Consider the following 26458-nt stretch of genomic DNA (forward strand, 5'->3'; position numbering starts at 1 on the left):
AGTGGCATTACCATTAACATCTCCCAAATTAAATGAGGTATTGCCGAAATGCCTGTCTGTTCTCAAATGGCGATAACTCATAAGCACCTTATGGTGATGTTTAGTAGTAGCAGTAGTATATTTCGTAATTACGAGATAAATTTTTAATGAATGCAATGTGAATCCGCTTTCTAACAAGGAGTAAGGTGTATCCCAGGTGAGTGAGCTCCTCCCCAAAATATGCAAACCCTTGTATGTCGTGCGTTTGACGCGCAAGTTTACACGTCGGTTGCAGTGCTGAGCAGGTGCATGCAATTTTTTTTCATCAGTACCACGGAATGTAAATATATTTGCAATAAATAATGGGGGAACGTAGTCTGATCGCGGATGGTCAAACGGGACGAAGCTCCAGCACTTTATTCTCTAATTTGCTCACTTTTTGCGTGGATTCAGTCTCCACCTGTTTCTCTCATGACGCAGACAAACTTTGCGTCCCCGTCGGTCTCAGCTCTCTGTCTGTGCTGCTTTTTCTTCTTTCATGCCTTGTGTAAGTAGTTTACATTGCACCGTTTGCTGCACTGATTTGCTGAAACAGTTCTGGGATTAAACCTGTGTTAAATTGTTTAAGGCTCTTGTATCAGAGGTTCAAATGTCGTGGAGAAAATCCGGGGGAAACCATCATTTTCCTCTACTGCTTCCTCGGTAACCTGTGCAGCACAGTTGGAGCCATCCTGTCAAGGCAGCTGTATATTCAGGTAACAGATTTAATCATGGTGCTTTTCTTCTACTGCAGACACAAGTAACACAAGTAAACACATTTATGCTGTGTTTTCTGCAGATTTTAATGGGTGCTTTTGCTGCTGCTATGGACGCTGTCAATTATTTGTCTTGCTGCTTCCCAGTGTTCCTGTGCTGGAACTCAAAGACAGGTGAGTTTAGAGCCATATCATAATAGTACAAACCGTATCACTGCCAGACCTTCTGTCAATGTTGAAATGGAGTGCAGAAAAGCAGCACAGGTGTTTTTATATTGGCTCACAGCTGGCCAAACCCTTTAGGCAAAACAGAAGGGAGCCTTATCAGAGAAGCTCTGCAGATAACCAGGCAAATGAATAGAGTCACTGTTACAACAGTTTGCAGCTGCAACCATCCGCTCACATGTGTGTGTCCTCACTCAGAAAGAAGGCTGAGGATGATGAGGAAGCGGAGAAGGCAGCACCTCCTTGCAGTGTGTGTATTGATGGTGGTTGCAGGAGGTTTTCTGAAGTCCAGGGTCACCCAGGACCCAGCAGACAGGCCTCTCAGTGGGAGGAGACTGCTGCATGTCACCCTCCAAGTAAGCACACACCGACTCTGTGGACAGCCCTTTCAATGGTGTGGCTGAATAAAGAGAAACATTGACATATTTATGTCTTTTCAGTTTTGTTTATTTATATTGAATATTCTTACTACATTAAGTTGTATGTAACATTTTAACACCTTTAAATTGTTATTCAAGCAGGACAACACTGAAATCCTGGGTTACACACTTGGCTTGATCTCCTTTGTCATCGCCTGTACCTCCAGGTTGCCTGCAGTCTGCAGAGCTGTAAGTGACACTCAGTACATGAGTGTTTTGGTGTCAGAGCTACTTGACTTGATTCCTTTCCCAGAACTGTTCCCAGGGATAAATCACTTTTAAGGGAATGACATTTACTTTTTCCCCTTTAGTACAGAGGACAGATGCTGACCCAGGCCCACATGTTCTCAGGACTGCTGTGCTCACTGGCTGGTGCCCTCTACGCTGCTGCCATACTCCTCTACGACACTCAGTTGGTGTCTCTTCTTAGAGTCATGCCATGGCTGCTGTCAGCAATGTGCTGTGTCGGTCTGGATTTTCTTGTATCCTTGTATAGCACAGTGTGACTCTCTCTGACCCAGTCTGTCAGGCTCAGGGCTTCAGCTCCCAAAAGCCAGTGTAACAGCCCAGCCAAAACCCATAAACCAAGACACTGGTCACAGAACTAGAGATTGTTCCTGGTAGCATTCATAACACAATATTGATTCAGCCTATGGAAGGTTTTACATGTTACAACACTCTCTGGTTTGTTTTTATATTTATAGGAACAAATAAATTATCATACACAAATTGCAACAAAACCAAAATTCCCTTTAAAATCAGAGCTAGTGTGCACTACAGCTAAATTTAAATGATGTCTTAAATTTCTTAAATGTGTGTGAACTGGAGTGATCTGTTGACCTTTTAACCAACATTGTCAGACTGTAGTCCTCCACTGGTGCAAGAGAGGAACCAGGCAGCGCACCATGAGGTTTTCTCCAGACACAGAGATCCTTTTAGGTAGCTCAGGCATCCCCACTGAGGAGAAAGCTGTTATGAAGGAACACAGAAAACAAAAAGTTAATTCATCAGCAGAAACAAAAGTAAGTCTTCTTCATACTTAATGCTGGCTACTGGTTTTCCTAAGCCGTAGGACTGTCACAGGAATATTTTGTTGCACCAGTTGCATAGACGAGGATACTGTTTCTTGGAGACCTTGATCTCAGTGAGATTTCCTGAATAAAGTACTTATCGCTTTATATTTAGCACTGAAAATATAGGAATTTTACTTGTGCTATTTCATTCATTAATGTGTCAGCTTAGCTGAATCATGTTTATCTTTTACTAATGTTATGGCCTGAGGTTGATTGTACTTTTCATCCTTTTCTTCACAGATGAAAAGTGTCCAGAAGATGGCTGAAATGGGACGTTACATGGATGTCAGTATTCACCCTGCAAGAAAAGTAAGCAAAGAATCTGTTGTGATAGACTTTTCACAACAGTAATGTAAATCAACATAGCAATGCATATTTTCTCCTTCTGAGTCAGCGGTTGCTCTTGCAGTGTAATATGTCGAGTGGAAACTATTGTGTGTGTGTGTTCACAGATCTGCCTAAAGGGGGTGACATTGTCCAAGGAGGAGAGGGAGGAGGACCAGCCTCTCAACAGGACAGTGCGAGTGATCAGAGTCGACAGTTTTTGCTTTTCAGATACATCCTGTGACTCTTCACCAGTCAGTTCTGATCTGGAGGTGGGCAGGATGGATGAAGTATCAGTGCTTACAGTATGTAATTTCTAAACTTTGTTGGTGACAAACAGGAGCAGTGTGACATTTTCTTCCAAAGTGGAGATGAGTAAGCTAACCAATCACAGCAGAGATACAACAGGACATCAGTGCAGAGTACTAATAATACAGTTTTTCAAGAACTGACCAGATAAGTAGTATTTATAGGCCTTTTTAACTGAAGGCATTTTGACACCCCACAGTAGGAAAAGATCAAGTGTAAGCAATTAAGTTAATGATGGCTGAGTTCCATTCAGCTGCGTCAGTTTCAGGGTCCTGGTATTGTTTTGTGCTGGCTCACTGTCACACTGTCAGGACCTACTGGGAAAAGAGCCATCGTTCATGTTATTACTAACATCTGTGAAAGTGAAAACTGGTTTGAACAGTGATCTCAGACACAGTGCTCATGAAGTGTTAATAAAGCTATGGAGTGTACTTTTCAAAGTGTACCACTAGGGGGTGACAGCATGTTGACATAATGGGTGGTGCATGACTACTGTGAAAGGTGTTTGCCTGTCATTAACTTGTCACATATCACCTTGTATGAACTGCTGTGATGACTTGAATCTGTTCAGTTTATTGCCCTTTTATATGGGCTTATGTAACGGGTTTCCCCTCGCACAACACAGCACTGAAGTTCATGAAGAGGTGAAAGTGGAGAGCTAGAGGTGAAAGACAAAACCAAAGGGATTTGATGTTTTTACTACATGACTGTGTTTCCCTGAGTGTTATGAACTTTAATAAACTTGGAGGCCTGGCAGTGTCACAGAGCTAGATGCGGCTCTGCCCCTTCATGATGAGAATACACATCTGGAGATAGCTATAGTCGAAAGTGTACTTGAAGACGGTGCTGACAAAACTGTGCCTCTAGACTTTTGTTTTCGATTCCACTGCAAATTTCTTATCTGAATCAATGTTTGTTTTGTCCATGTTAAGGGTAAAACCCACCACAAGCATTTAAATGCCACTCAGAAGAACTCATAGGAAGGACTAACAGCGAGGACAGTGTGTTCGTTGCTGCAAACCAAGCTTTGTGCTTTTCGCGTGATCCTTAGGGAAGTAACTCAGACAGTCCTCAGAGTTTCTTTCGAGAAGGCAACAGTCAGCATGTTTTTATAAGATTGATGAGTCAAACTCTGTAGAGAGATGAGAGTGTGTGCATGTGGCTTTCTGGTTAAAAGTGTACGGAGAGGACATTTGTGAGAAGCATGAGAAAGCAGGGTTTGTATTTTAACTTCGTTCCGTGGTGTACAATTGTTCCCAGAGTTAAATATTGGCTACATAGCAAAACTGGCCTTGACAGTTCACATTTATATAATTTCCACTCCACTGAAAGGCATAGTTTGAGTTTGCAAGGGAGTGAAATTATAAGCTTTTTCCTTCTTAGGCCCTGACTGTCACAGCCACAAGAGAAACTCCCTCACTGTACCTCTGTAGAAAGCCCAGCTATGGAGGATGTCATTTAACCCGAAACAAAGGCAAATGGTGTGAGCGCAAACAATTAGAGCTTGATACTGTTCACCTAACAGGAAAAAGCAAATGACGTGAATGCCCCTAGTACAGTTATTGTGTTAGAGAAGTAAGAGGGGCTTTGAGAGAGTGTTCAAAATGTCTTGTGTGTACATGTTGCATTTGGTAAAATATACAACTTTATTTTGCTGTGTGAAACTCCTCATCTTTACCTTAATCTAATCTCAACTCTAACTGCCCCTCATGTAAAAAGGAACTTCCAAATATTCTGTGTTTTGGGGGCAACTCAGGTCAGTCCAAGACAACATAAGGTTGAGTTTGTACACTCAAATTCTTCTTGGTCGTTAGAAATAACAGATGCTGTTTACTTGGGGATCAAGCAAAGGATTGTTTTCTTACAGGTTAGGGTAGTGTGTAATGTTTAATCTTTATTACACAGAACTCCAGATGAGTTCAAGACTGTCAGTTAAAACTGTCACTTTTGCCCTACATTAAACCCAGAGGCTTACCAACTGTAAAATGCTTCAAAGTGAGCTGGGGACAGAGAAGAAGAGATCACAGTGCTAGTGAACAGCATTTGAGAGTGTGCTGCCTATCTAAACTGAACAGTCGGAGCTCACTGAGCTTACCTTAGCTTGAATTGTCTATTGTGCCGTGTGTTCCCTGCACATTTCTGCTGAGTGCCGGTTCTTTGCTAGGGTGAGGGTGAGGTGGAGGTGAGGAGGGGGGTTGACTGAGGGGTACAGTGAGGGGTGGAATTGTTTGAGATTTGCCTTGTGGCCCAATTGTTCTGCTGTAAAGGATCTTTGATTAAAGACCAAAACTGGGATGGGCCTGTCTGCCTAGGAAGTCGTGCAAAATGGTTGCCTTGTCTATAGGGGGCCAGTGCTACCCTCTGCTATTTTGGGAGATGTTTATGGTCTCTTGTGTGATGGCTCCTGGCCTGGAATTTAACTGTGTGTGAACACTGCTAAACCTTTCATATTGTAGGATCTTGTATGATGCACTCATACAAGATTAGTCATTAAAAAAAAAACAAAAAAACTTCCAGTATCTTTAACTTAACAAACAACCAGTGTTGAAAGGGACAAGGGTCCAAGCTTCAGAAAAAAAGTAATAACAAATATTCTTGTGTTCTAAAAATGGTTATTCACAGTCCGGATGCAGTTGAGGTGGTGTGAGCAATCAGCTGAGGTGGTGTGAGACATCAGTCAATTCACTGGAACACACCAAAACCAATTCTGCATGATAATATTTTTACCTGTCCATATTTTCCAGTGGGATTTTGAAGTGGCAAATGGCCAGTGGAGAGAACCAAGAGAAGAACAACAGGAGGGGGATAAGTTCCCCATCCACATGTGGCCAGCAAACCCCAAACCCTTTAACATCTGCACCTGTCCCATATCTGGACTCCCACAGGAAACTGGTAAAGAAGAGGGTGGAGGGGTTAAGAGGAGTGTCTCTGCTGTAAGCTTGGCAAAATGACAAAGAACTGTGAACATTTTCAGTTAATAATGTGTTAGATATACAAAGCTTTAATTTGAAAGGTAATAAAATCTGCAAACATTGACCTGTTATCTGTCTTGTTTTAGTGCACTGCTTTAAAGTTTAGGTAATGTGTGTGTGTAATAAACAGTAACATCAACAGATCAGTGTTGGTAAATTGACTGTAAAAAATGCAGGGTTTTGGTAACTGAATGTTTTATTATAGGTGCATTGTGCCGCTTTGTCTCTAACTTGTGGCTGTTTGTCAGTGCAGAGCAGCAAATACTTGTACTGTCAAAACTCTTTGTTCACCAAGCCTTCTGAGAACTGAGATCTGTTAGGAAGGTTTACGGAAAAGACCTCCCCTAATAAAACAATATTACTCCCCTGCTGCCTTGCAAGGTTATTGGGTCATATCCTGTATTTTGCTAGTCGACCTGGGTTATCAGGGCTGGACTGGGAAAAGGGCCGGCGGAGCAGATAAGAACCAGACTAGACGACCAGAGCTCGTCCGTCCTCTCCATCATCCCTCAGACCTCTGTCCATCTGGCTGTTCTGGACTTTAGAGGATGATGCTAGAGCAACTAACAAGGGCATGTTGAAATGAAGGGACTTCCTGAGGCTTGATATTCAAACAATACACAGATTAGAGAAAAGTTATGAAGCACATCATACTCCTCCCTGTTACATTTCCTCAAATGACATGTCTGTCTAAGACAAATGACTGGGAAACGACTAATGGAGTGTAACAAAGCAATTGCTGATATCAGCAGTTGCAATTAATGTTACTTAACACTTTGTTTATCCTGTAAACATGAATTAATTGGTTGGGCTTGGAGATAATTCAATAATATTGAATTTAGCCAACATCATATCAAGATGATATGATCTTGTTATTGTTCTGCCAATTTAGGTTTATGATTAAATTAATCATTTTCAGGAAGCTGTAATTACAAACTAGCAAACTGGGCAATTCAAGATATTAGTTGACACATGAAGAAATAACCCTCATGCTTTATGTAACTGTGTGTGTGTGTAGACGCACACACGTCTATAACAATTTAGTATTTAATACCTTTGGGATGTGATAAATGAACCCACAATGAAAAGCCTCGTGCAACGTGTCCTGCTGCTTATAGGCCAATCTAATGTTGCTGATGGATAGGGATGTATCCCATGTGTGTAGCTTGGTGAAGAGCCCTGAAATCTGAGATGAATCTAAATTAGGTCAGTCATTAGTGCCAGTTTAACTTTAGCTTATGTTGCAAAATGTGCCTCTTCAGCTTTACTGATGCTTTATTTTTCTAATAGATTTATCTGTTTGGTCGTTGTTCACCTGAGATTTTGAACCTGAGAACCACCTTAGAAAAAAAGATCAAAACACAAGTTGCTGTTTTTCATCAGTATTTCCTAACAGATCCAATAAACTGAAGAAAAAATGTCATGTTTGTACTTCATTAATACCATCTGAAGTTATGATAAATGCTGAGTTAGCATTGTTCCATCTCTGGGCCTCATCTCTGTCCCTTCTGAGATTGGGTGAAAGGAAAACAAACTGTGTGTCCCACATAAAAAGGTGGAATTCTGTTTGCAGAAGTGATCAAGAGTAAGGATTAGCACATCTGAAGCACCAGTGGGGAACAGGCCTTTTTGTTTTTCTTGGCCCGTACGTCAGTGATCACTCCACTGCAGAGGACATGGAAGACAGTGAATGATTTGAGGCCGCAGGACATTTTGTTCACCTTGCAAGTTGGCCAGAAGCAGAGGAGGGGAAATTGTTCAGGAGTAGCAAAAAAATCCCGTTGGTAACAGGTGATTTTGGTTGCATTATGGGAAGTGCAATATTCATGAAGGATGACTCACGCTTGGGAATAAAAGTTGGAAATCCCTTAAACTTTATGTATATGGAATTAAAAATGCAAATAGAAATGTGCCTATCAGGCACAGGCCCATGGATTCAAGAGATCAGGCGCCCCCCTGGTCTTCACCTGGAAAATATCCAAAAAAGGGACACAAAATGACCACAAAGAGACACAAAACCATCACAGACAGACACCAAAGAACCAGGAGGGTTGGGGTCCATTTTCCACCACTGGTGAGCTGTTATTAACACCATGACTGTCACCATCATGTTTCCCATCATTTATACAGGCCTTATTCAAAGCTGATGGAGACAGGTGAAAGTGAACGGGGCCCCCTTTTATAGCTGTGACGAGTCACCTTCGGGTAATGGGCGGCATTCACCCTCCCTGTGATTTCACTCATGTCACTTCCTGCCGTCAGACAGCCAGTTCAGGCCAGTTCACTACCGCTGTAGTACTCAGTCTGTCCCACTGAGCTGTCAACACACAGCAGCGCTCCACTCTGCCCGTCTGCCGCGACAACATTTTTCTACTAAACTTAGTCCGTTTTCCTCTTCAACGACGTTTTCCTTCAGATAACAGCTACTCTCGTCTCACTATGACTCGAAGGTGATCTTCAGCGTGTCCAGGTGGTTCTGGGTGAGTGTCTTTTTCCTGGATTATGTGTTGCGGTTTGCCTTCATCGCTGTCATCATCACCCATGTGTCAGTTGATACCAAGCGCGGCTAAAGCTAAAGCGGTAACGTTAGTGTGTGTGTGCGTGTGTACGGACGTCAACTGTCCTCCTTCCTGCGGTAAAGCAGGAAAACCGGTTAAGGCTACGGTTGAAATGCCGTTTTCAGCCAGCATGGTCTGATACAGAAAACGATATCAAATGCGGGAGACACATGGACGTTGTTGTTAAGCTAGTCACTAAGTAGCGGGCTAACAATGAAGCTTGGCTAACGTTAGCCAGCTAGCCAACATCCAGCCATGTCTTACCGATGAAGCGCTAACCTGGCCGCCTGGGGCTTGTGGCCATGATTCGTTGTCAGCAATTTGGCTTTTATCGGGATTCAGTTAACATTAGTTACTGAAAGATAACCATATGGAAATCTATATCCTGTTACAATGTAAAGCTTTTTAAAATGGAGGATTCGCGTTACACAGATGTAATTGTGTCTTTGGTTAGGGTTAGATTTCTGATCTTTAAGTAGCCTAATAAAGAAGTTTTATTTTGTTGGGCTGACTTGCTACCAACACACCCTCTCTCTGACAGCTTCATTCCTCTTTAACACCTGCCACACTGATCTGGTTTCCAGTTAGGCACCCTAATGGAATTATCAGTAGCCTGGGACATGCTGCTTTTCATCTTACATCTATTTAACACAGGATAAAAAATATTAATTAGAGAGAATAAATTGAACAATTTAATTGTGTTTGTACATTAGCGTAATTGTTATTTTGAAAGAAAATCTTTACAAAAAAAATTGTTTTTACCATTGTATTCATTCTGTTCTGAATAGATGTCAAGCATACAAAACATAAGAAAGAAAGAAAAAAGCAGGTTTAGTATAAATGCATACACATGGACATTTACAGAAACTGCATTTAACAAAAGCAACAACAAAATACACTTAAGATGAATGGTGAAACAGATAAAAGATAAAGGGAAAGTGATGGCTTACTATTCGAGTCAAACCTTGTTACACCTCAGCTTTATACTATATATATATATATATAAATAACATTCTTGTATGGAAAAGTCCATCATGGGTCTCTTTTCAGGAAATCCATAAATGGTCCGCACATCTATTCAAAGTGTTTGGATTTACCCAGTGATGTTTGGTTTTCCATAGAAAGTGAGCTTGAAAGTCCTTTTAGCCATTTGCTCAGAGATGGCTTTAGTGGACACAACAATTGTGTATTTGGTATTCAGATAACCAGAATATACCATCTCTTGGATGAATTGTTTGCAGTATTTAGTAGAGGAAACTTTGGGGTTGTGTGGAGGTCTCAGTTTTGAAATGGGCTCAAACACTTTCTTCTTTTCCTCTTTGCAAGGCACCTCAGGCTCAGTCAAATTGCATGGGATCCATGAATGAACAGTAATTTTCAAGTCCTGCCACAAATTCTCAATTTGATTGAGGTCTGGACTCTTGACTCTCCCACTACACTTTATTTTCAGGGCTCCCACAATCCCTCTAACAAACCCTAGTCGAGATTCCACGTGATTTATTTTCAACTGTGGCTTTCTCATAGACAATCTACCATAAAACTGTGACATGTGAAGCACCTGTGCAGCAGTTGTTTTATATACACTATGTCTCTGATCCTTCGCAGTAGCTCCTCTCTCTGGCTCCGTTAGAGGTGCCTTGGGCCTGTTGGTAGACTTGTTCTCTTATGTAGACACTGAATTTTTGAGGGTCTTACAGGTGTTCCAGGTTCCATTTCGCCTTTCCACTTTGTTGTCTTTGTCCTTATAGTGCTTAGATTATTTAGAGTCCTTATCACTACCTTGTTTAAGATTTGTTTGGTATAATGCTCTTCATGATATAGATTTTGCCAGATTACATAAATTTCGTCACACCGCAATTACACACAAGTGATGTCCTTTCAAGTTTATGTAACAGACATACATGACATGATTGAAGTTTGTCACAGCGAAGGAAATTAGTGTTTTTTAATACAGCTGGTCAATTTATGGAGATTTATTGTCACTTAGATACTATAGAGACTTCAGCTGGAGAGGCTATGCTCGCAGTGCTTCTGGCTGTGCGCTGTCAGTGTGGATATTGTTAATTGAGGCCGCTGGCTTCTGTTTATTTATTTGTGCCAATGCATGGCTGGCATACCCAGACCACAAAAGGTTTTAGTAAACAAAGGCTGAGAAAGGGATTGGAGGTTTTATATAGCTAACACCGATCAATTTAAAAATATCCTGATCGAGTTCAGGTTTGTTTGTGTAGCACAAATACTGATTGTACAGAGCAGCTCAGGTGAAACATTTTCATTGTCTATTGCCTTTTATATGTTAACAGAGACAGTGGGTTGACTGGCACATGTCTTCTGTGGTGCCACAATGGGGCTTAGGAAATAATAAGTTTGTGTAGCTTTTATGAGAATGTGACCTTTGATATGAGAGGACTGATATCCACATAGACACACACATTCACAGTTTTGTTGTTGTTCCTTCAGTCCGTATGAACAAAAGCTTCGCACTCACATACTCAACCTGGGCAGCCTTTGACCACAGTATGTAAGATTCAGAATTGATTGATATGCAGTGCTTTCTATGTTCATTTGACCCTGATGTTACAAAAGAAATGGGAGATTAAGAACCAAATAACTGCCTGAATAAAATACCACAATGGTGAATTCTTGATCATTAGTAGTGAGGGAATAGGAGTCAACTTTTAAAACATGATTTAGAAACATTTGTGATAAACTCAAACTGTTCATGCACAGCAGTCAGTGAGATGGCTAGTTGGTAAGTCAACAAGTCCTCACTTTTGTGAGTAAATGTACCATCCACTTAAATTTGCAGTGATGAGTGCCTTGGAAAAGCTCCACTGTTTAAATATAGACTATGAACAACTTAAACTTTAGGTAAAATTATGATTTGATTTGTCAGTTGACAACATGTGGAGACTAGGAGATCAGTATAATTTCACTGTGGGTTAATCATTGTCCATTGCTGAGTGATACTTCCTTAATAATATGGCAGTACAGAGAGAAAGATAAATGTGCTACTTAGTTTGAGTGTCTTCTTTCTCTTTTGGAATTGAGTCTACTACTGACTGTTTTAAGATCTTGTCCATGTGCTTTTTATCATGGTATACTGTGTACAGTAAGACCTGTCCCAGGACCAGTTGGTTGTGGGACAGGTCTTACTGTACACAGTAAGTTGTGCTTCATACTTGTCTTAGGACTAGGTTAGAAAATTAGACTTGGGTAAACTACTGGATGAGTTTCGTAATTGTTAAAAAAAAAAAAAAAGTCTTGCAGTTTCTGGTTTCATGTGCGTATCATTGAGAGACAAGTTTAACTTGCTTAATCCATGTTACACATCTGTGTTCATACAGATTCCTGGAATCAAGGAATTGACCAGTTGAACTTGTTCTTTTCACCTTTGAGTTCCTTGAGGTCTTGTCCAAACTGGAGATTTGGAAACTGCTTAGTTTTAGTTTAAGAAGTGAGGTGCCAGTATTCCAGTGTCCTTTGAGCCAGTACCTGAAGACTTTTCACAGGTGAGCTTTAAAACAGCAAGCTGTGATGGAAGGTCTGCCAGTGTTGATTCAGAATGGAGATGAGAAATATCCTAACATGGTAAAAGTCCTCTCCACAGCCCAGCACTGTTTGGTGTGGGAGCCCAAGTGCACAGTGTTAGAGAAACATATCTTTTTAGTGCCAGTATCGCGATTTGCCTCCAACAAGACCAGGACCAATCTGCAGCCCGCATCAGTGGAAGCGAGAGCACTTTCAATGAAAATAGAAACAACTGTGAAATTTAACACAGTAATGCAAACCTGTCTGCAGAGTTGTGCAATTTGATAAATACAGTGAGGATTGCACATGGACTGAGTTGATCGCTGATAGAAATTCCCTTTCTGATTTTAAATTATAGTGTTGTAACAGGACTTTTTGCGGTGTATCTCACACTTCTGGTACTAGCTGCCCTTATCAGCTGCTGTTCAGAAGATTCAGCAAGTTAAATTTCTGTTAGAATTAGTCAGACAGAAAGTGCTAAAAATGCTCCTCCTGATGATGATTGTGGGGCAGCTCAAGAGATTAGATGCTAATAAAGCAACCATTTTCACATCCACACACCTGGTAAAACTGCCAGACAAATGACCACAGCTCGGTACCTACTGACAGCACTAATAGTCTGGCATTACAACAGTGACACAGCCTCACACTGCATCCTGAGTCACACACTGGTTTGTGGTTCTAAACTGGATGAGATGCTGTATATGTGACTCTTCTGCCCTGTGGAAGTACAAAAAAAAAAAAACAAACCCAGAAATGTGCTTCAGAGAGGAAAGAAGACTTGGAAGACTTCCATTTGCTCTATTAGCTTGTAGCATGATATCACTAACATTTGCCAGGCACCCGCAGCCCAAAAATACTCCCTGTTCTGAAGTCTGTCTGGGGGTAGACTTGAACTTTAATTGTCTCAGGGGTGTGTTTGATTGGGATTGCTCAGTGAGGATACTATTTGAGTTATATTTTTTCCTTCACTTAGTTCTCAAATGGGATTTGTAAAATTGTTAAATATTTAAGCTGATTATCATCATGTATGATTCATCTTGTTGTACTCTAATACAAAGACATGAAATGTTTTTTATAGCTTGAACTTTGAATAATTGAATAGCCTGTTACATCCATGTTGAAAAAGTATTTCTCACTCGGGGTCATTATGTACCAATAAGCCGCTCTATGAACTAAAAAACGTGTTTTAATCTCTTGCACAGTGGTATTAACAGTCTTTCATAGACTGTCAAGCAATAGCACTGTTAATCCAAGAGCATGTGGTGTGACTTAAAATTCAGCACACTTTTGATCTGTAGGATTACTTTTTTCCCAGCCCTTTCCCTCCATTTTTCTTCTCACAGTTTTTTTTTGACAGGATTGGAGCCCACATATAGTACAGTGCCTGTGGAGCTCTTTTTGTCCTCCTCCACTCCCTGATCTCATCATGTTGACTTTCCTTCCCCGACATAGATCATAGTTGGCTGTAATGTCAACAGTTCTTCTCACCTGGCTGTGATCGAAAGCCTCCCTATCTTCTGAAAACATATAGTATGAGTATCAGATATATTTGAGGTTTTGGATGTCTGTGAGTGGATGATGCTTGCATCATTAGGTGAACTTAACAAGGTAATTCATAGTTTAATGAGCTTAATGTTTGAGAAGAATTACACTTTTCAGTTAGTGTGTCTGCCCTGTTAGCTCTTTACATAAAACATCAACAACAACAAAAACATCTCCAAGCTCATGATGAAGTGGTTCGATGCTTGTTGCCTTGCTACATTTGTTCTATATGTATGAAAGCAAAACAAACATTATTTATATGTATATTTTCTCAGTCAAGTTGTTAAGAGAATTATACAGTTAATTATGTTGCCAGTGGCGATGGTCTCTTAAAGCTGGCCGAGGAAGAGGTTTTAGTTGTGCAGACAGCAGAGGAAGGGCAGATGGTCAAAAAAACATTTTTTTTAGCAAGACCAGTAGCCACAGTGATAAACAGCTTGATTGGTCCATGATGGGGAACAAAGCTTGGCTATAATACCCCATGAGTAGGAGGGGAAGTGATAAAGAAAGCACATTGAGTGCAGAGCATGATGGCAACAAAACACTTTTTCCTCCAAATGCTTCCATGAATTATAGACTTCTGTCATTAGGTCATGGCTCATTGTTCACTTTTTCCTTTTTGTCTGTGTGTTGAAGAACAGAAAGGGAAAGGCGAATATGTCTAGTCTTAGCTGTCCTCGAGTTATTTATTTGTATACTTTTGCTTTGGTCATGCTCATGTAGAATAAGCTGCTGTAAATGGCTCAGCCTCACACAAAAGTGATCTCAACTTTGTACAGATATTGAGCAAATAATGATATTTTGAGACACTCATACCATTCAAGCATGAGACTTGAAGCAACAATGTAAGGTTATACTACTGTTGACGTATGATGAGGCATGACAGTGAACTTTTTACAACTGAGCTCTCACTACAGATGTAATTTGACATTTTGAAATCCCACGTGAAGCTTAAACAAAGCTGAGTAATTAATGAGTCCATCAACAGAAAATTAATCAAATCAGAATCAGATTCTTTTTTTTTTTTTTTTTCAAACAAAGAGAAACATTTTTTGCATCCAGCTTGTCAAAAGTGAGCACTTGGTGCTTTTCTTATGCAAGTTGGTTAACTACATATCTCTGGGTTTTGGACTGTTGGTCAGACAAAATAAGTAATTTGAAGACATCACTTTGAGTTTTCAACTGTGATGGATATTTTTCAGTATATTCTTACTAAATTATTCATTGATAAATTGAGAAAATAATCAGCAGATTAAACTATACTTTTTAGTTTTACTCCTAGGCCTGCTGTTGTACAAGCTTTATTTCGAAGCGAATCACATAAATATTTGATAAAAGCCCATTTGCTAATGTTAATGAATGTATTGCTGGCAGTAGGCTGAAAGCCACTGATGAATTGGAGGGTTGGAGAGCTCACAGCACAGTCAAATAAATTACTAATTAAATTTGTCTTCAGATAATTATCTCGTGTGCCATTGCGCTGTTTAGATAGCTGTGCTTGATCATAGAACCAGATCTGCTTCTGCACTTGAGAGTTATTGATTTTTCTGTCGGTATTGTGGTTTGATACACGTGCCCAGTGGATTATTTTGTGGCATGCAACAGTTTCTTTCCAGGAACGCTGATGATTGTCATGTTTAAACTTGTTTGAAAAAAAGATCAACAGCAGCCTCATGTTTTCTTTCTCTTTTTTTTCCCCCCAAGCCAGCAATGCTTATTACTACAATAGCAGACTAATCAAATGCAAGACAACAATGTGGCTTTAGGCTGGGCTTGAGGAATCTATAAATATCTCTGAAGTCATGCTGACTCCTAGAGGCCCCAAACATTTTCCTCTATTTTCCAGTAAGAACACTGGTTTCTTCTGTTATCCTCCTGTTCTCAACAGGACACATAACTTATCTGTTGTTATTTTTGTTGCTGTTTCTGGAGGGGGAAAAAGGGTTGGATTTGCACCAATATGTCATCAGTATTGGTACGGGCCGGGAACACCAAGCCTTGTGAGTGGATAGGAGTCAGGAGGAATCACCTGACACTTCTTTCACAAAATGCTACCACCATTTCAGCATGAAGTCGTGATTATTTGCTCACCCATTGCTTATTATGGTGACACCTACAGTATCCAGGTTCTTTAGTCACTGTGGGAAATAATTACTGGGAAGGAAGCGTAAAATGAACAGGGTCAGCATAGGACAGGATTAGCGGCAACAGAAGTCCTCAGAAGCTGGTCGAACAGGAAGATGTGAATCTGAACTTTAGATGATGGGATTTCACTTACCCTCTAGTGTAGTCTAGTCCATTAATTTCTGTCCTAAAATCAGCATTAGAGTGGTCTATATGTATTTGTACTCTCTTGTAGGGTATTCCATGATGCTGACAGAAAATGCACATTAGTAAACACCTTGGCATGTGCTTTTGCATTACCTGGTTGGTGTGAAAAATTCTTCTACTGCAGCTCAGTACATATTAACCATTATTGTTTTTCCCTCTGGGTGATATGTAACTGTTTTGTGAATGTGCCTCTCCTAGTTACCTCCAGTTTCTCATAGTCAGTTTAGTGGAAGGGCCTGAAAGACTCTTTTGCAAAGCTTTGCAATGTGTGCTGTTTGAAATTGCTTGTTTTCCCCCAGGGTTCCAGGTTGGTGTGGTGAGAGAGCAAGCTAACTACGGGGAGGAGGACCGCCTGGGGCATCGTGTCCCTGGCTCTCAAGGTAACTTGAAACTTTTATCTGTTTAATGCTGCTGGACTGCCAAGTGATGCAGGTTAAAGAGAGAATTTTTCTTACAGACCGAATTGCACCGATTATTGAAATGTGAATGTCACTGGGACTCCTATGAAGCTGACCAAAAGCTTTTCCCGTGTCTTAAGTTTCTGCTGTATTTGAGGGTCAGCCAATTAGGTTTTTTCCCTTATTGTTCATGGACATTGAAGTCATTTGGTAGTTTCCATGTCCCAGGTAGCCAGATCACCATATTCAGCCACATCATCCACAGAAATCTTCCACTAGAGCTGGCTGCACTGCAAATATACCAACAAATTGTGTGAAGTAAATTGGGTAATTGGATTGACTTGGAGGATCATGTGTTATTTTACTTCATGGATTGTAAAGCAAAATAATGTTTGGATGGCAGCTTGTATGCATTTTTTACCCTGCTCTAAAAAAATACTTGATATGATCTTGCTCTTTACCCTTAGACATAGTTTTCTTGTTAATTCCATTTAAGCCAACCACAACATCAGGTGATCAGTTCTTTCTTTTATTCTCACTCTGATATATTCTGTCTTATCATTGGTTCTTAATATGTCTATGTACAATTAATACACACTGATTTTGTGATGGTCCCCCATCCCTGCTCTTGTTCCAGTTTGCATGAATGAAAGTACGACTTAATTTGTCTCCAACCCCAGTTAACATGTAACATATTGGTACTTGAGCCATAAACAGGGTAACATATGTCTGGCCTATCAGCCATCAAGCTTTAACTTTGACTTGTTGTCTATTTGGAGCCTGTAATTATGGAAGCCTTAACATTTTCTGAAGTTACACCCTGCTGTTATCTGAGCAGATGATTCCAGCGTAACAGTGTGAGTAACAATCGCTGGCTTCAAAAACCACATAAGCATGATACTTTCCAGTTCTTTTCGGGTGCTGTTTTCAGCGCTGTGTTATCTCTGAGTCACTATACCAGCAGCAATTTTGTGAAAGAGTGTATCCATGATGCCCTGTTGTCGGCATTTCCAGTCATTGCAGAGATTGGGGAGGGAATGTTCTTGCTGCACTGCACCCACTGCCTAGCGCCGGCCAGGGGACTGCTATTGTAAAATAGTAGGAAGGGCTTGGCCCTAAGCAAAATATCCCGCTGTATGCCAGAGAAAAAGTCCAGCCCGGTGCAGCTGGCAGATAAGATCGGAGTGTGGGGGGTAGTGATACAGGATCAGTGGGTGTTTTAGGGTGGTGGGAGGCAGTAGCAGGGTGGCCCTATGGGCACAGTGCCCTGTTACACCATGCCAGCCATCCTCGACAATATCTGGGGTCACAGCGCTCTAACTCTCCCCGTATTTGTGTCATTTCTTGTAGTTTTTGTGCTTTTTTTTATGTTTGTGTGTGTGTGTACTCTTTTTTATGCCCCTCTTTTTTGATGCACGAACATGCTCAGTCGAAGGCATCTCTGAATTGCTGCCTGTGTAAGTGGACTTTCATACACAGTCATGGCAGTGCACAGAGGAACCCCATTGCTTTCAGTGGAGATTACTGTACTTGCACAATATGCAAGAGCATATTCTCTTACATATTAGCATATTAGCAGCTTGTAGTTGAATGAATTAATTTATGACTTCGAATGACTTGTATGATGTTTAACACCTGAAAGCTTTGCACATTATTTGTATCATTAGTATTTTGACTATTTACAAGCAGATTACTTAATGTAATGTTTGGCATGGACATTACCTTGTACAAGTTATGTGTTTTGTTTTTTATGGGAAACTGTTTGTAAGTCTATTCTTCCCCTAACCCCCATCTCTTATTCTTTTTCACCCAAAACTAGCTCCATTAAGAATGACGTGTGTCTCTGATGGTGTGAGGGTTGTGGATGGCATAGGAGATACAGATCAGTTCTCTAGTACTTTTTAGCTTCATCTCTGAGCAAGTATGGGATGTTACCTGAACTAAACAGGACTCACAGTATGGTGTAGCACATAGCACAGAGTGAGTGCTAACATGCCAGGCTGTACCGTTACAAAACTCAGACATGCAGAGGCTCGTTTTGCCCTGCCTTTGGCTGGATGTGGATTCAAGCAAATCCAACATATAAACAATGAAGCCAGACATTGATTTCCATTTCTATTTTGTTACTTCCAACATGTCTTTTGTAGCATGATGAGAATTTACAGGATTTGCTCCTCCAGCAGTGTTTTGAGCAATGTGGGATCTTATCTGGGCATGATGGGATATCACCAGTTCCCCCAGAAGCCCCAGTGAAATCCTGTGTGTAGCTGATCGACTAATTGATTACAAACTTCTGACCTTGAAGCCAATAGCCTCATTAACCTCTTTTTTATACTGCTTACTCACAGTTTGACTCTTCACACACAGTGGGCTTCACTGTTTGTCTCAGTAACTCGATGCAGTGCATAAGCCACAAAAACATTCAAAACCTGCTGGAGCTTGGTTTTCATTTTAGCCTCATAGACAGATTGTCTGCGGCCACACTGGCATTTCTGAGGGGCCTGTTCGTTTTTTTGTCAATATCAGTGCAGAATTCAGATACACACTCACAAAGTGACAGTGTGCCTTCCTTGGCAGCTGGCTAGTCCTGAGGGATAACTGAGAGGAGGAAAGGGGGACAAGCTTGGTATTGGATAACACACGCATCTGATGACTCAGTCGGTTTGTGTCGTGGTGTGTTGACGCTCTTAAGAGATAATCTCAGGTGTTCTGAGGTCAAGCAGCTGTCTGAGGAGGGCTGTGCATTCTTATAGCTGGAGCATAAGCATGTGTTCCAATGAACTTTCCTGTACTTTGTATCCGCAGACAGTTATCTCTTCCTTCGTTAATGCTCTTTTCACACAGACAGTTGAAGAGTTCACACTGGGTTCAAAGGATTTGACCAGAGTTAAGAAATACATATTGATACCCCCTCACACAGTTTCCCACTGAAGTCCATGCATTATCAAACGTTCTACAGTGCATGTACTTGTGTCATTGTCCTTGAAGATTTTCTGTGTGGTAAAAATTTGAAGCTCTTTATTCATATAAATAAGCAAAACTGAAATTGTTTAATGTCCAACACCTAGATTTATGAGGCCCTGAACTGGTGGTCAGTTGATGAATTGCATTGCAGTCTAAGTCACCCCCAGTTTCTGATAGTGGTTATACCTACTGCCAAATATTAAGTGCTCAAAGACTGACGTAGCAATTCAGCAATATCTCTTGATTTCATCTCCACATCTGTTTGTTATTGTTCATATTATGTTCTTATTTGCTATATGCTGTTGAGAAACCACTCTAAATGGATGAGGCAAAACAGCCTTTTTTCACAGTTGTTCCCCAATTTGTTTCCAAGTTTGTCACAGTTTCCTGCTCTTGCTGCCTCTCTATAGCACCATTATTTCACGAGTATGTTACGCCAAACATTACAAATTATATTTTCCTCTTCTCCATAGTCAAGAAGTATGCCAAAGTCTATTCAGTTATTTGCAAAAAAAAAAAAAAAGTTCTGTTAGCATAGTGATGATGAGTATGAACCTGAGGTAAAAACAAATACTACCTGTCCTGCTCTGAGCACTATGCTCCCATTTCAAAGAAGGTGCTTTGTTTGTTATGCAGTTGTCCATTTAAGGCAATTCCAGTATTAAACAGCGAATGATGTGTTGGAGTGGAACCAAGGCTGGTTAATCAGATTTGAAGGGTTACCAGTGCCACCCAAATTGGCCCTTTGGCTCTGTACCACCACTGTACCACTAGATGTTGATACCAGATTAAATGGTAATTGGCTGCACAGTAATGGTTTTCAGTCCTGCTCAGTTTATAAACCCCAAGTGTGAAGTGAGGTGGAGTGAAATAATGGAGTGAAACAGTGAATGATGATCTGGGTTTCCCCCTTTTCATGCTTTTTTTTTATATCAATACATAATGGAGGAAGCTTACAAAAATGTGTTGAATGTGTGGATGACAAAAACACAGCATTTTCCAAACAGTACTCTTTTACATTATATCACTAGAAAGCATCATGTGACCCTGCCTGAGGTGTCTGACCCTCTAATGTTGAGCCACTGTTTTAAATAGGCTAACATTTTGTGTGTTGTGTTTGCAGTAACTAAGGAAGGGGCTTGGCTAACTGTTCTGCAGCATGGAGAAGGAAGACCTGAAGGTCCTCAACAAAGGGGAAGAGGAGGAGATGGTACTCAATCTTTTTCATTTTACATCAGTGCCAGTGAGGGAATTCTTGCTTTTCCAACCAGACTGCATCATGTTTTCTTCTTACACCCTTTAGGAGCTGCAGGGCTACCGTCTATGTCGTTGGCGGCTGGCCCTGGTGGGCCTCGGGGTGCTGTGTACAGGGGGCTTCCTCCTCCTGGTGCTCTACTGGATGCCAGAGTGGTGCGTCAAATCCACCTGCACCCGTACCACAGCCCGTGATGCTAAAGTGGTGTTGCTGCGCTCCACGGTAAGTACAAAGTAGAGCTGCAATGATTGGTTTATCGACAGAAAAGCTGTTGCCAATGTAGGAGCATACTAGATAGTGCACATTATATTGCATTATATTATTTAACTTAATTTGCAGGTCTGTTTGTTTCGGTAATCTTAATAGTACACAATCAAACATTTGTGACGTATAACATTTTTGTGTTACTTTCATGTTTAAAAAAAAAAACAGATGAAATCATTATTTTAAACATGGTTTTAACACTCCCATGATTCGTTTTTTCAAACCAGTTACCTGCAAGAGAGTCAAGTCCAAATGCTGTCAGGCACAACTTTGCACATGGGTATATAAAGAAGATAAAAACTTCAGGCTCGTGCTTAAAAGCACAGCTTTTTAAAGCTGTGAATGCAGCTGAGACTAGTTGCTTCCTACAGACAGTCACACCAGCAGGAGTACACAGATAACTTGCCATGTGTCCAACAGTGTTTTCATAACTTTCGTGTGTGCGTGTGTTTGTCCAAGCGTGCCTGCATTCTTTTCTCTTTGTGTTGGTCTCATGCTCGAGTGAATGTGTGTGTATTCATCCTTGATCATGTGTCTTTGAATCTGTGAGTCTGACTGTAGGTGTTGATTAAATTGTAAATGTCCTTGTGAGAGTTGAAGCATTAGGAACATCTTTCAGTGTAAAGATTTGTCTCAGTTTTGTTCACTTATTAAACAAGCTTGTTCAGAGATAAGAATCCCGTCTAGGGTTTAGGTTAGGCTGTGGATTTTAGGCTGAAGGATTAGGGTCTGTGAATACCTTTTTTTATGTTTTTTTTTTTTAATATATTTTGTTGGTGTTGTTTTGTTCTTAAGAAAGGAGAGTAAAGGGCAACACAGATTGACAGCATCACTGTGTTGCATCAATTGACCTGTGTCAGTTGGCGCTCATAGAGAACATCAGGCATATCCGGTTGTGTCAAGATACAGTACAAGGGTGAGCCAGGAATTCAGGATTTTTTTTTTTCTTGCACAAGTACTGGCCAAGTGCATGTCTGCAATCAGGATATCTGCAATAAGAAAAATTTACTGTAGGCATGATACCAGCTTGAGCATGTAGCCGACAACAGTCTGAAGATCTCTCACTCCTTGTTTTTGTCAAAAGTGACAAAACACACATACAACTCCAACAGCTTAAAATTTCAAACTTTTCCACGCATTATTTTATGGGAAAAATATCTTTAAGAACATCTTTGCACCTCTCCCCTTTGATAAAGCACTACCAATAACATTATAAAGAGATTCTAAGATAATAGACATTACATAACAATATACAGGTTAAAATTAAAGAAACAGCTGATGTGTGTTGCCCTTAAGTTTTGAGGTCAGTCAGTAATGGAGGGGGGGTTACGAGTTGATGAATGAAGGTCTTCAAAACTTCTGTAGTTAAACTTTATTCATGTGTGTGTTTGTTCTAGGACGAATTCCGGCGCTGGTTTCTAGCCAGGGTGCGAGTGATGCTGGCCCCGGGGAGGAACCCCTTCCACAGCCTGGAGACCCAGACCACCTCCCCCTGCTCCCCTTCCTCTCCTTCCTGCCCCTTCTCCTCCCCTGCCACCCCTGCTCTGGCCAACGGACACACCCCTCACCCCTCCGATGGCAGCCCTGCTCAGGAGCTCATCAGAAGATTTGCCGACTACCAGCCCACACAGGTATTCACCCGTCTCTGAAATATACAGTATTTACACACACACACACACACACACACACACACACACACACACACACACACAGAACACACCATTGATGGTAAGCCTCAAACAGCGTTTGGTTTCCAGAGTTGATATTTATGTTTTATACTCCATATTTATGTTATGATAGTGTTATCCCAATTTGTTAAACCTATATTCCATAAAACATATTGCTGCCTTGGCCCCTCTCTTCCTGTCTGAGACACAGATACAAAAGCACTCATTTGCCTTGCTGTTCTTCTGGATACTCTCCATTGACCACATGCATTACATAACCCCTTATCCAAACAGTAAACTCAGCAGTACAAATCCCCTGTTATTTCCTTCAATTAAATATTCAAACTGACTTCATTGAATGGGAATTTTATAGACGTGGTCAACCCGCTTTTCTTATCACTTTTCCTTTTAAATTTGCTTTGACGTCTGCGGGCAACATTGCGGTAATGTTGACATGCGTCAAATAAAAGTACAATAAGTCTTTGCCTCTCCCCCTCCCTCTTCTGTTTCCCACAGATTCGGTATTTTACCTTCCATAGCACAAAGTATTATTGGAATGACGAGGTGCAGAACTTTGAAGTTCTGAGGTAAACATTCTTTGATTATCCACAGAAATTTTATTGGCTTTGTTAACAGTTTTCAGGCCCTTTCGCTGCAGGAATCTCTCCCTTATAGTAAGCTATATTGGCTAAAGGTTTTTTTTTTCAGTTGTATGTGTATGGAAATACACGGCGGTAATGATAACAAAAGATAGAACAATAGAAAGATAAAACGAGCAAAACAAGCACTTGCTTTAACAGCTGTAGTAACAGTTAGATGTGCATTGCTTGTGCTGTTATGAGCAATTAAAAGAGTCGACTTTGTCTCGTGCTTTGTGCTTTGACCTACATTTTCCCTACAGCGGCCTGGAGGATCTGCAGATCAGCTGCTCCACCCTCCACTCGGAGCACAGTGCAGGCCTGACCAGGAACCAGCAGGAGTACAGGTAACATCTTGTCTGTCTGAAGGATAGGTCACACAACCTTAGGCAGACAGACAGAAGGAGGGTACTCGGGCCAGCTGGTCAGATTATTCTTCTGTGTGAGTTACACTAATTGCAGATAATAAACCATTTGCCCTGACAACAGTTTTTGCATCATCTTTGATTTTGTCAGGCCAGATGGCAAAGTAGGGATTCCTCAGCAGTGACCATGGGAAGTCAGAGTGGACATGTTGAAAAAACAAAAACAAAATTTAGATTGTACAGAGCCTAGATTATTTCACCATTTAAAAGCCCTTCAACAAACCTTGGGAAACTAATCAGTGAAAACATCTGGTAATATTGTTTAGAATGAAAATCTGCTACATACCGTGTGTGGGTGTGTGTCTGTGTTAAGACATGATAGTCTGATTCACAACCCTTGACTCATGAATGTCTCTTTCACCACTTGTCAGGAGACTGTTCTTCGGAGTGAATGAAATTGCAGTGAAAGTGCCTTCTGTTTTCAAGCTGCTTATCAAAGAGGTAGGGCCCAGTTTGACTCAGAGGTTGAATTTTCCTTGAAGAACACCTTGTCAACTCGGATGCTCAACTCATATTTTTTTTTGCATGGATATTGACACAATTGCTGTGTTTTTATGCTAAATATTAATGATGTGTTTCGGTGTGTGACATAGAATTTATGGACATATTTTCCTTCTCTTTGAGGGATTGCTAGCAGGGCACCTGGTGTGTGTCAGGACATTTCCATAGTCATGTACATTGTTTTTCTTTTCCTGCAAAGGGCAAACATGTAAAACCAACATTATGTCCAGCAGAAATGCCTCAAGAAAGGCAGATAAATGTTTGCCTGTTGTTATTCCTGCAAGGCATTAGTCACTTGAACTACCAACCGGATCTATATTAGCAATGCAAACAGCTTCTCATCTACTTAATCAGCTTAAGGGAATCTATGGTCCTCTGCACTCTCTGCTGAGACTTTGTCCTTTTTATTACTCTTGTTGCCAAGTTTCACATTTTCAGTTTGATTTGACTTTGAGTCTTTCCCAGCTAGTTAATACAGAGACCTTTCCAGTTCTATGAATACTCCTTAAAGGAAACAATTAGGCATATCTATTTACTCTAAGTCTACAATAGGAAATCTATATGACAGTAAAGATTACACTAATGCCTCTTTCAGACCTACACGCTATTTTGGACCACAACACGTATTGAAACAACTAGTTAATATTACCAAATGGACGTGTATCAAAGCAAGTGAAGTAATTTGTTATTTCACTGTAAACACTGCTAAAGCATGTATACAAAATGTAAGACCACATAAATAAGTGTCCGTCTTGAATGGGATTTGTGCAGACATATTAGTCTTCTCACTGTCCTGTTAGCATCTGGTAGTAGTTATGTCATGGAATGGACATCTCTGTTTTTAACTTCACTGTAGTTTTATCTTCATGCTCTCACCTTTTCATTTGCCTCACTATTCTCTCCCTCTGTCTCCTCCTGCAGGTCCTCAACCCTTTCTACATCTTCCAGCTCTTCAGTGTGATCCTGTGGAGTGCCGATGAGTATTACTACTATGCTGTGGCCATTGTTTTCATGTCGGTCATATCCATAGCTACCTCTCTGTACACCATCAAAAAGGTGAGGTCTTTATTAATCCAGAGCTATGTATTATATGGCATATTTACGGCAGGACCAGGTTAAATTGAATTGGAATAGAAATGAGATCCGTGTGCTGTTCCACATGTTCACACACAGGCTCAGAGTTTAGCAGTTAGCCCCTCATACTTCACAATTTGTGTCTGGGTTATGTCAAATGTAGTTGCAGTTTATATTTTCTGAAATGTGCCATTGCAGATTGTATTCACATGTTAAGGGATATTTATGGCATCACAAGCTCTTGTGAGTTTATGGCCTGATTTCCAGGACAAATCCGAGCATTTTTGTTGACCCCCTGATTTTTCCTTTAGTACCAACAGGTCAAAATGAACTGTCAGCTTTATACACAAGGGGTTTCATAATCTAAAACAGCCTGTTGGACTGGGATAAGACAGCCTGTGGCAAGTGGTATTATTTTACCAGACGAGATGTGTCTTATGTGTCACTGCTTGGTTTAGACTGGCTTCCACAAAAGTGTGACTCAGCTATATGAAACAGTACATCAAGTATCAAACGGAGTCACAGGAATGCGTGTTACATTACATTTTACATGCCTATTACACTGCTGTAACTTCACACTAACTTAACTGCCCTGGTGCAATAATTTTTGTAATGTTACAGCACCAGTGCAAAGCCAGGACTAAGCCATGTCAGACACACTCACTGCCCCACTCGTGTCTAATCCAGGGTTTTCAAGATAGCATAAAAGCTCATCTGCACACGGTCTGCTGCCCCTGGCTTCATAGCTCAGAAAGTCAGTCGAAAACACTCTTGCAGTTGCACAGGTGGTCATGGTAATCAGGAATCTCTCAAAATTTTTATCACACTTTGTTTTGTTTTTTCCTCCAGCAATACGTCATGCTTCACGATATGGTGGCAGCTCACAGTATTGTCCGTGTGTCTGTATGCCGAGCCAACAACGGTTTGTCTGTTTTTTTTTTTGTTTCTGTGTGTCTGGTTTTTCGCAGATTGCCTCTCTAGTGTCATTTAAAAAGTAGATCACAGCATGTATTATTTTATTCAGTTTTTGGTTTTTCTGAAGAGTGCTTTCCAAACCAAACCTGACAGTAGACATTTTTATGCTTCTGTGCTGGGCCAGACTCAATTACACAGTCACCCTGCTTTGGCTGCCCTCCAGATGGCTGCTAGGGTGGGACACTGCAGACTGAGACAGAATTGCTGAGACAGAGAGAGTGTGTGTGTGTATGTGATACATTGGGTGTAGCTTGTGTATCCATTTAAAAGGACTCT

The 26458-nt window shown here is 40.8% G+C and overlaps 2 protein-coding genes across 3 annotated transcripts in view; both read left to right on the forward strand.

The window, feature by feature from the left end:
- The first annotated feature begins 285 nt into the window (after positions 1 to 285).
- On the forward strand, positions 286 to 17513 carry tmem44 (transmembrane protein 44). Its single transcript, XM_041040390.1, has 12 exons — positions 286 to 526; positions 608 to 734; positions 818 to 908; positions 1158 to 1315; positions 1478 to 1567; positions 1690 to 1860; positions 2239 to 2400; positions 2692 to 2760; positions 2904 to 3080; positions 5829 to 5976; positions 16321 to 16401; positions 17434 to 17513. The coding sequence occupies exons 1-12, from the start codon at positions 342 to 344 to the stop codon at positions 17511 to 17513; spliced, it is 1539 nt and encodes a 512-aa protein (XP_040896324.1). The 5' UTR covers positions 286 to 341.
- The window catches only part of atp13a3 (ATPase 13A3), a 35759-nt gene continuing 17547 nt past the window's right edge, over positions 8247 to 26458 (forward strand). For both annotated transcript variants that reach the window (XM_041039690.1, XM_041039691.1), the window contains exons 1-10: positions 8247 to 8536; positions 16321 to 16401; positions 20507 to 20593; positions 20687 to 20860; positions 22300 to 22533; positions 23086 to 23156; positions 23471 to 23554; positions 24004 to 24073; positions 25055 to 25189; positions 26057 to 26129. In XM_041039690.1, the coding sequence (XP_040895624.1) occupies positions 20543 to 20593; positions 20687 to 20860; positions 22300 to 22533; positions 23086 to 23156; positions 23471 to 23554; positions 24004 to 24073; positions 25055 to 25189; positions 26057 to 26129 (892 nt within the window). In that variant the 5' untranslated portion in view covers positions 8247 to 8536; positions 16321 to 16401; positions 20507 to 20542. The remainder of the gene's footprint in view (positions 8537 to 16320; positions 16402 to 20506; positions 20594 to 20686; positions 20861 to 22299; positions 22534 to 23085; positions 23157 to 23470; positions 23555 to 24003; positions 24074 to 25054; positions 25190 to 26056; positions 26130 to 26458) is intronic.

Source organism: Toxotes jaculatrix, chromosome 6, assembly GCF_017976425.1.
Source record: "Toxotes jaculatrix isolate fToxJac2 chromosome 6, fToxJac2.pri, whole genome shotgun sequence".
In the NCBI taxonomy this organism is placed as follows: domain Eukaryota; kingdom Metazoa; phylum Chordata; class Actinopteri; family Toxotidae; genus Toxotes; species Toxotes jaculatrix.